Raw genomic sequence first — 11876 nt, 5'->3', positions numbered from 1 at the left:
GTTGATATTTTATGGTTGACTTTAGAGAAAGACAAGTCAGACCAACTCTATCAAATACATCACTTCAACCAACAATATATACATGAAAATGCTCCATTCGATGTGTAGAGATAGAAAATCAAGTTTATTTTCACTTTCATGTTCATGATTTCAACTCTATCATACCAATTAGTAAACTGTGAACATGGATGAAAATCTGGAAAATGACCACTCTATGAAACTTTACCACCATGTTTAACATCTCAAATAATGTATATGGTTCAATTTTCAGACATTTTAGAGAATATTCTATCTTTCAGTAAGGTAAAGGGTGAAATTTCAAGGTTGTCTTGGAAGATCAGGAGGAAAATCTTGAATATAGAGAACCAAATCCTCAATCTACAAAATACATATCAATCGATTGGAAATCATTAGTACATCTCGAAAATATATTTTATTTTATGTTTTGAAATCTCTCCTTGAGCTTTTTTAGTCAATTAAGACAATTAAGGATGATACTATAGGGAAAGTTACCAATCTCAAAATAAATGATAATATCGTGTTCTACATCTCATATAAAGTGGACTATCTTCAAATTATATATTTTCATTTCAAGAAATGCATTCAGTAGATAGTACATGGTGATACTTCAAGAGAATGGATGAAATCTGAAATGTACAGAAACAACTCCATTTTCACTGAAATTGGTATCATGATATCTAGACACTCTAATTAGCATATGATATCAATTTCATAAATATTGGTTCAGTAGATGTCGAGTTGTCAACTCTATCATTTTACTATAGAACTTTGACATAAAATCAAAGCTTATGCTCCAACTCGCTCATTATACATACAATCAATCTAGAATTGATGCCACATAGAGTATACATCCGTTAAATACACTGTATATAGTTTGGAAACAATTCGTATTACTTTCAATTAGTCAGTCAGTTAATGTTCAATGTCAATAGTGCTTTTATCCAAGTGTACACTCCATATCAGTGAAAGTACGTCCAATCATCATGTAACTTTGCCAGATACATTTAATCACATTATTATACATATGGTATCAATTTTAGTCTGTTAGAATTGAATTCAATATGATTATAATAACAATCTGTCAAATTGTCACATTTCAACAAATAGAATATACTCCATCTCATTCATTTTACAAAATATCATACAAGTATCAAATATGAATACACTCCTCTTGATGAGGAGAACAATCTGAGAAAGTTTCATATTCATGGCTCAATATCTTCAAGTCAACTAAGGAACATATAAGGTAATCAATAGGGAAGAATCTTAATTTCAAAATTAAATTTTACCATCATATCAAAATCATTGAATAATGAATTAATTATACAAGAATCATATATTCAATTATTATATTCATGTCAGTAATCAGTGAAGGTGACACTTCTTCAACCTTAGTATACACATCTCAATATGTAGACTGTCAATTCCACTGAAACTTGAAATATTACCTATCTAGATGATATAATGATGACTCTTCATAGTAACATGTATGTGAAATTGAATGTTGACACTTTTCATCTCGTTATATTTATAGGGATGGTATCCAACAGAGTCTATTCACAATATCAAATATTGAAACTCATTCTTTATGGCATATGTGATGTCTAGAAGTGTTTTTGATGATATCAATCTAGTTTAAAGCACTTTGGCGGAGTTGACACTGTTTAGTTACAAATACATGACATTTGGACCATAGTTTACATTCCATCTCAGTCATTTCGACGAGTTATTGATCAGGTTTACCACCATTATGTTTCTAACACACTTTAGTACAATTTATGTTTCATGAATGATTTCTGTGAAAGTTATTATCCAAATACCATATATAGTAATATCAATAGTCGTTACATACTCAATTCAAGAGTTAATTTTATTTCTTCTTTTTTTCATATAGATTATTGAATATGGAACACATCTAGCCTATTTCCAGACTATAAAAGTCCAGATCCCAAATATGGCAAAATGAATTCTTGGCGAGAGGGCAAGTTTTTCTGACAAATACTAAACTTTATTGATTATCTCAATAAATATAGAATATTACACCTTCGTGTTTTTACCACAAGTAGATCAGACTATTATACATCACATTGATAAGCTATAAGATCTGAGCATGTGCGGATCCCAAACCAGAGAGATAATGACAGGTACCAAACCCAGTATGAAGTGAAAAGGGAAGTTGTGAAGTACAAGAGGTCAACTATAACTTTTGAGTTTCTCATCAAAACATATTGAATCCTAATATGAAAATGTTCCATTTGATGAGTAAACATCGAATATCAAATTTATTTTAACTTTCATATTTAAAGATTTCTTCCCTCAACCACACATGGTCAACTAGGTATGAAAAGGATAAAATCTTGAAAAAGAACCACTATTGAAACTTTACCAACATGATGTAGATGATCTATAATGATGTAGAATTCAATTTCATATCATAAGAATCAGAAATGGTACCATGGAAAGGTAAATGTTGATAGTTTATGGTTGAACTGTGTACATGGATGAAAATCTGGAAAATGACCACTCTATGAAACATTACCATCATGTTCAACATCTCAAATACTGTATATGGTTCAAATTTCAGACATTTTGGTGAATATTCTATCTTTCAGTAAGGTAAAGGGTGAAATATCAAGGTTGACTTAGGAGCAGTAGGAAATCTTGAATATAGAGAACCAAATCCTCAATCAACAAAATACATATCAATAGATTGGAAATCGATAGTACATCTCGAAAATATCATTTATTTTATGATTTGATATCTCTCCTTGACCTCTTTAGGTCAATTAAGATAATAAGGATGATACTATAGGAAAAATTACCAATCTCAAAATAAATGATAATATCGTGTTCTACATCTCAAATAAAGTGGACTTTCATCAAGTTATATATTTTTATTTCAAGAAATGCATCCAGTAGATAGTACATGGTGATATTTCAAGAGAATGGACGGAAATCTGAAAGGTACATAAACAACTCCATTTTCACTGAAATTGATATCATGATACGTAGACTCTCTAATTAGCCTATGATATCAATTTCATAAGTACTGGTTCAGTAGATGTCGAGATGTCAACTCTATCAATATACTATAGAACTTTGACATGATATCATAGATTATGCTCCAACTCGCTCATTATACATACAATCAAACTAGAATTGATACCAGATAGAGTATACATCAATTAAGTACACTGTATATAGTTTGAAAACAATTCGTATTACTTTCAATGAGTGAGTCAGTTAATGTTCAATGTCAATAGTGATTATATCCAAGTGTACACTCTATCTCAGTGAAAGTATATCCAACCATCATGTAAGTTTACCAGATATGTTTAATCACACTATTGTATATATGGTATCAATTTTAGTCTGTTAGAATTGAATTCAGTATGATAATAATAACAATCTGTCAAATTGTCACATTTCAACATATAGAATATATACCATCTCAGTCAGTTTACAAAATATCATACAAGTATCTAATATGAATACGCTTCTCTTCATGAGGAGAACGATCTGAGAAAGTTTCATATTCATGGCTCAATATCTTCAAGTCAACTAAGGAACCTCTAAGGTAATCAATAAGGAAGTATCTTAATTCCAAAATTAAATTTTACCATCATATCATAATAATTGAACAATGAATTATTAATGCAGCAATAATATATTCAATTGTCATATTCATGTCAGTAATCAGTGAAGGTGACAGTTCTTCAACCTTAGTATACACATCTCAATATCTAGACAGTCAATTCCACTGAAACTTGAAATACTTCCTATCTAGATGATATAATGATGATTCTCCATAGTTACATGCATGTGTAATTGAATGTTGACACTTTACATCTTGTTATATTTATAGAGATGGTATCCAGCAGAGTCAGTTCACAATATTAAATATTGGAACTCATTCTATATGACATGTTTGATGTATGGAACGGGTTTTTATTGATTGTAATCAGTTTGAAATAATTTGATGAAATTGACACTGTCTAGTCACCATTACATGACAAATAGACCATAGTTTACATTCCATCTCAGTCATTTCAACGAGTTATTGATTAATTCTACCACCATTATGTTTCTCATACATTGTAGTACAGTTTATATTTCAAGAGTGATTTCTGTGTAGATTATTATAAACCGTAATACCATTCAATACCAATAAAACTCAATAGAAGAGTTAATTCTTCTCATTTTCAAATAGATTATTCAATATAGAACACATCTAGATAGTTTCCAGATCACAAAAGTCAAGCTACTATATATGGTCTTTGATTAAATTTAAAAATAGACTGCCGTTAATTACTGGAATATTAATTCAAAGCTTGTTGATCAAGCTATTGATTGAAATCAAACCGAATAATGAATATTGATCATTGAATTGGTGAATAATCACTCTTGATAATGTTACTTATTCATATTGCATTCAAATCAACCTGATTCAATCTACAAAGGTTGGTAGTTGCACCACTTCGTGGCGAAACTACCCATCCACGATCAATCAACATTTGATTCACTTCCATTCAACTCAATTTGACCGTTATGATCAATAAATCAATGAAATGTTCCTTTATTAGCAATACCAACACAATCTAATGAGTAGATTCACGTCCCAAACATTTGAATTCTTAAAGTCCATATTTCAAAAGTTAGTTCTGACCTGACCTTTAAATATCTATCAATATAAGAAATGAAACCATCAAAATTACATCATTTATAGATGATAAGAAATATAATCAATTATATGAATCTTCACTAAGTAATCTCTTAAATAACCCAAATAAATCAACTCTGAATCCTAACCAAACCCTGCAGTGTTTCTTTTAGTATAGTGCAACAAAATAGTTTTGAATTCGATAATATACCTAAATTTAGACCTTATTTTCGCCTTAATAACTTTTTATATATCCATGCTAACGGGAATGAATTGGTTTGTTGAGGAGTGATTGAGGATGGATAAAAAACAATCAATATTACCTTCTGAACATTGAACCAAACACCTAGTGTTCACCACTTTTCACGTTGCTTTGTTGGTGCTCTATTTGGTGAGTTACATTACTATATTATAATTGCTGTAAATCTACTACAGTAGACTAATTGTGCTTGCAAAATAGCACTTGCGTTTTGAATTTTCAATAATGGTCTCGTTTTGGCATGCTGACACAAATCAAATTTTATCAAGGTCTATAAACAATGGTATTTCGCCTTATAGACCATCGCCTTATTAACACCAACGGACCTCAAACATTGTGCCACAACATGTTGCATGGGGAATATCAAATCAAACTAGTTTCCAAGTGTTTGGTTCATCCCTAACGTTGAAAATCATCAACAACATCTTTCTAATTTTAAGAAATTCAAGGTTTCATCTGGATAATTGTAATTTCTGGTTTCCTTCAATTCAAAACCATGTTGAAGCAACAATTCCCAAAGTCCATTCGAATTTTGAATCATTGGTCCAGCATTAATGTTTGAATAATTATCATTAATCAATTCCTTTCCCAATTTCAGCTCTATAACATCACCATCCTGTTCCAGGCAATTATATTCGAATAAAATTTATGCAAAATAAATTTCATACTAAATAAATTCGCATGGTTTGGTAATGCGAAATTTATTCTTATGGTCATAACTTCAATAAATATAGAATATGTTTAGAAAAGGTGTTTATCATTCTCCTTTTCCAATGTTTGAGGTATGAACAACAAGATCAAAACCATCGTCAAAAGTCATATTGTATATGGTGTTAAAGATTTGACTCTTTCTTCCTGATTTCAATTCAGGGAGTGTCCAAAATTTGTACAACACTTCCAAACAATCATGCTATCTATCCCTCCTCATATCATGAAGTGAGGAATCATATTTATATGAAGAATAACCGCAGAATACTGTGCAAGATTTCAAAATCCTAAATACACAAAAAAAAACACAATAAAACATGATTAGAGAATCAACAATGGATTATTTACATGTAATTAGTCTAGTTTACATCAACAAAATATGGTGTAGGTGATGTGAAATTTAATTAAACAGAAAAATCAAAATCTTCATGATTTCAACGAAAAAAGACGAAATAATTGATATGGTACATCTACAATAGTACTAATAAAAGTTTATTAATGTTTCAAGATGATTGGCTGTGTACTTTTGGCATGAATCATGATTGGTGACCATGAATAACCCGAAGTTGACAAAAACACAAAATGATGAAAAACTGATAATAAATATATTGTTTATTATGTATTTGAATAGTAGTGATGAAAGACATTTTCCAAGTTGGTGAAGTACATGTTGAGATATAGTCCATGTACATGTTGAAAATATACATGAATCTATCATCATGATTTCCATAGGGAAATGCTCGGAAGTTATTTTACCTGATGGAATCGACCATGCTGAACAATACTAGATTGAAAGTTTTCCAAATTATCATGTGAATCTGGCAGTGATGATGATTTTAGTGAACATATTAAATTTCACTAAAATATTACTATTATCGGATTTATTTCCACAAATATTACTATTATAATGATGATAAATAACAATGATGATGGTTGGTAGTTGTTCCGATGATCATGTACCAACTTGAATTTTTCCAAATAATAAAATTATTTCCAAATCATGATGAAGGATTAAATTCCAAAAATTACTATTAATACTATTATTTAAATCATGATGAGATGATGTGGTGAAATTCTTGGAGCTAATAGATGTGAAATCACTCCAAGAATCAACAGAGTCGTGATGTACCTGATGTTGTTCCAATATTTTTGAAATATTTTTCTAAGTTATTTGATTTCTTCCACAAACAAGAATCGGTGTGTCCAAAGATATTTTTTGCATGGAGAATGATGCGACCGAATATTACTGAATAATTTATACGGGTTTATTTCGTATATAACAATAGTTATTGTTAATACTATAGTAAATAATTGGTTGATTTAATTTGAGAAATTAAGCCAATAATTGATGAAGGAAACTTTGACATTTTCCCATCTATAACCATGAGACAAATCAAAAATTCAGTATTGTTGATCCATCCAAGGTCATGAGGATGAAATGCTTGATGATGATTTTGTTGATGTTGATGAATGTTTGGATCAAGATTTCTATCTTCATTCTCAGTACTGTAGTATTCACAACAGCTTGTAAATGAATGATAATTCTTCATTGTTACTCCCTTTTGATTCGTTTACTGCTGGAAGAAGAGCAACAATTTGAAGATGAAGAAGAAGAATTGGACATTGATTCGAAACTATTCTTACGAGGTCTTCCTCTTGGTCGTTTAGGAAGAGTTTTCTTCAATTCTTCTTCTTCCTTAATAGATTCAATGGTCGATATGATGAAGAATGTAGTATTATTGCTAATGCTCGGAGAAGTATTTACAGTAGAGGGGTTGATAACCTTAGGGCGCGTTCTCATTGAATGCTGCTTGTTATTAGTAATATTGGAGTTATTATTCCTCTTAATTATCTTGGATGGTTGTAATTTGGGTTCTTCCTTCCCAAACACAATATTATTTGTATTATTAGTGTAAGTATTATCATTGGATAGTGCTGATTGATTCACTGGACAACAATTATTATCATCTTTTTCCCAGCCCGGAAGGAACGAATCATCATGATTCACTTCATTATTAGAGTTCTGTAGCATCAGATGCAACAAGAATAATAGTGTCTGCTGGTTGGTTAAATTGTTTGGAAGCATTCTTTTTGAGCTGTTTAATCTACAACACTAATTAACTAGTATTTGAAGAGCAAAGGAACAAGGAGTGCTTGAGGAAATAATAATTATCTCCACCTTTTTTAGAATATCTCAGTGAATTACACTAAACGAGGTCAATTACATTATCAGGAAGATGCATAGTATACAGCAATCACAAGTCCCTTATTTATGAATCATTGATTTAATGGGAAAGAGATTCATCTTTAACCGGTTGTCTATTGCATCGCTATTAATTAGGTTTTATCTCTCACCGAATAGTTAGGATTTTGATAACAATCATAGATTGAAGTACTTCTTAGTTCTTGTACATTAACTTCACTTTAATGTATCAGGTACTTATCTAGATGATGTAGTGGAAGGAAGCAAAGGGAGAACTCTCTTCATGGTGGCTTCTCAAGGTAAGCAAACCAAAAAACAAGCGGCAATAAAAGTCATTCCAATTTGTACCAATAAACAAAGTAGAAATATTATCATGTGCTACTGTATTGTGTTTGAAAGATGACTTTAGGATTGCCTTACCATTTTCGAAATCCAATATTGAGAGGACATATTATAATACATTTGAAGATTGTACTCTTTCTACCTCATTTCAGTTCAGATAGTATCCAAACTCTATGTGGCTCTTCTAAATAATCATAGCATGAATCCCTCCTCATTTCATTTATAGAGAAATTATAATTATTTGGTGAATGACCTCTGGATATTTCTCAAGATTTCAAAATCTCGAATACACCATAAAACAGCAAACAATGAATAGAGTACCGACTATGTATTGCTTACATCCTCCCTATATACATTTCATCATAGGAGACAATGTAGGTGATGTGAAATTTAATTAAAACAGAAATATCAAAATCTTCATGATTTCAACGAAGCACGACGAAATAATTGGCACGGTACATCGACAATAGTACTAATAAAAGTTTATTAATGTTTCAAGATGATTGGCTGTGTACTTTTGGCATGAATCATGATTTGTTATCATGAATATTCCGAAGCTGACAAAAACACAAAATGATGAAAAGCTGATAATAAATATATTGTTTATTATGTATTTGAATAGTAGTGATGAAAGACATTTTCCAAGTTGATGAAGTACATGTTGAGATATAGTCCATTTACATTTTGAAAATATACACATACCTAACATCATAATAACCAATAGGAAAATGTTCGGAAGTGATTTTACCTGATGAAATTGACCATTCTGAACAATACTAGATTGAAAGTTTTCCAAATTATCATGTGAATCTGGCAGTGATGATGATTTTAGTGAAAATATTGAATTTCGCTAAAATATTACTATTATCAGATTTATTTCCACAAATATTACTATTATAATGATGATAAATAACAATGATGATGGTTGGTAGTTGTTCCGATGATCATGTACCAACTTGAATTTTTCCAAATAATAAAATTATTTCCAAATCATGATGAAAGATTAAATTCCAAAAATTACTATTAATACTATTATTTAAATCATGATGAGATGATGTGGTGAAATTCTTGGAGTTAATAGATGTGAAATCACTCCAAGAATCAACGGCTGATGTTGATCCAATATTTTTGAAATATTTTTCCAAGTTCTTCACAAAATATTGAATAATTTTTAAAATGGGTTTATTTCGAACTAGGTTTCACGCCAAGAATCTTTAATAAAAAAAAGTTTATTGAAGCGTGTTTGAACGCATTCTTGAAAAAATCCAAGAATCCGGACCGGTCCCATTTGATATGGGTTAGTGATTCAGGCTAAACTGTCGAAGTTTTAACAGTCTCCATTTCAACATGTGCTGCTGACTTTTTACTACCACCATTTCTCCTTCTTTTAACCAGACATACAATAACAATTCCAATTATTATTACAATTAAAATAATAAACAATACTAAAAAGAGTAAAAATAATAGATAGAGTAAATTACTTGAATCTGAAGGTTGAGCTACTTGTTCAACTGAAACACGTCTCGAAATGGCTGTTCTCAAAACACCTACTTGAGTTTGGTTTTGATATGGACATTGACAAATAATTGTTTCTTGGTTGACAACTATTTTACAATTATTATTTTCATTTTCTGGTCTAACTTGAGTGATATTCCAAATTACAATACATGAATATTCGAATGATTGCTCGCTTCTTGCGGAAAATTGATCATTTCTAGGGAAGGAGAAGGAAATGGATTGATTCATTTGGAGGTCTCTTAAAAAGGAAAAACTTATAACATTTGAAGTAATAGAATAATCCTTGGTGATTGTTTGAGTCTCTTTTCTATTATTTTCTACCTTCTCATAAACTTCAATTGTTGACTCAATTTTGTTGGCCAAATTATGTGAACTAGTTGAAATGAAAGACAATAGCATTCTGTTATTAATTGAAGAAATTCCTTCATCATTGGTAGGTAAAGTTAAATTTTGAACTTTCAAACTATTGAAATGGTATCTATAGTTCTTATTTGTCAATAACACCATAAAATCAGTGTCTAATTTCAGATCACTTTCTCCTACAAGTTTGGATCTGAGTAATAGTTGTGAAATTTCTTTCAACATGCTTATCATTTCAATAACATGATCTCTCAAACATTCCTTTTCAATACATCCATTATAAATCAAATATCTGTAAAGTGAGTTGATAATATTTTGAGTTAATTTGTCAATTCCAGGTCTTAGATGTAAATTAGAAACACTAACAGCGGAAGATATTAAATCCTTGAAGAATTGGACTCCATTTGCAAACATCTCAGCATTCAATTCATCATAATTTGATAAAAGTGAATCCAAGCCATATAATTGATAGATGATATACATTTCAGACATTTGTTCTTGTCTGTTTTTGAATGCAAATAAAAAGTTATTAAATAATTCACCTTTAAATTCAGTTAACAATGTGAAATCTTCTTCATTAAGGCTGCAATCTTTCTTTTTGTATCCATTCACACAAATACATTTTCTTAATTGAGAATTATAAACTCCGCCGTTCAAACAAATAGATCTTCTTCCACTGATTGCTGAAATCATTGCCTCAGAGGTTCTAGAAATAATTGCAGATGAGAAAATCATTCTTCTCAAATCATTTTGTTGAAGTGAAGTTTGGAAAGTATTCCACTTGGCAACTTTTGTTTTGACTTCACGAACAGAACTTGCTTTTGGTAAAATCATCTGAATGTTTTGATAGTTTTGAACTGATGCAAGTGTCTCTATGTCAACAATTGTAATGTCAAACATTAATGGATTGGAAATTGGATATGGAAGCTTTGTGGTAAATGTGTTTCCACCTTCAATTACAAGTGGAATAAGAGCTCCAGATTTATCATCTACAAATGATAGACTAAATGCTAGAGTATTGTCCTTATTTTGGCAGTTTGTGCATGAGAAGGTAAATTCTGTTTCTAACGCATATCCTGTAGATGGTGAAACTGAACATGGACATGGTTTAGGTGATGTAATAATTGAAAATGAGTAACTAAAAGTGCTTGACAATTGACTATCCAAATCTGTGACTTGACATGTCAATACGTTAGATGAACCTTCATCTAAATAGGTGATACTTAAAACGATATTGTTAGAATCTGATAATGCTGTACTCATCTTGGTTAAATAGTTATCATCAATTGATTGTCCATTCAATTTCCATTCTCTTTTTAAATTTTTGACATCCAATCCATCACTGTTAGTGACAGAAATTTGTAAATTCAAAAATTCAGATTTGCTTAATCTGTTTCTATTTGGAATAACATTCAATAAGTTAACTATTGGAGGAAGTTTTTGGTTTTCTTTTGGAAATTTCAAGGAAATTAAAGATGAAAAACTTCTTACTCCCTTTACAATGTTTAAAGTAATTGAATATGTGGAATCAATGGATGGGAAATTATCTGCTGATAATTCCAAAGTTTTAGATTTGATAGAAGCATAATTCGAGAGAATATTGGCAATTGTCTGACCACAATTAGTAAAATTTTCATCTTGACAAACGTAACTCCAAGTTTCCGCTTCATTACTTTGTTCTAAATCTTGATTTGCAACCACAAGTGTTACCTTCTTACTGGAAATAGTATCAATAAAAAGGTTTGCATATAATTGTTCAGAGCTTGTTTGAATGGTAACTAGAGTCGAAACATTTGAATTTTGGT

The 11876-nt window shown here is 30.4% G+C and overlaps 1 protein-coding gene across 1 annotated transcript in view; it reads right to left on the bottom strand.

Moving 5' to 3' along the window:
• Positions 1 to 9504: 9504 nt before the first annotated feature.
• NAEGRDRAFT_74100 (uncharacterized protein) overlaps positions 9505 to 11876 on the bottom strand; it is a gene marked incomplete at both ends in the record, with an annotated part of 5157 nt that continues 2785 nt past the window's right edge. Inside the window, one exon of the mRNA XM_002670898.1 lies at positions 9505 to 11849. Within this exon, the coding sequence (XP_002670944.1) occupies positions 9505 to 11849 (2345 nt within the window). The remainder of the gene's footprint in view (positions 11850 to 11876) is intronic.

Source organism: Naegleria gruberi, assembly GCF_000004985.1.
Source record: "Naegleria gruberi genomic scaffold NAEGRscaffold_66, whole genome shotgun sequence".
Classification (NCBI taxonomy): domain Eukaryota; phylum Heterolobosea; class Eutetramitea; order Acrasida; family Naegleriidae; genus Naegleria; species Naegleria gruberi.
The sequence above is the reverse complement of the archived record's forward strand: the minus strand, read 5'-3'. Positions and strand labels throughout refer to the sequence as shown.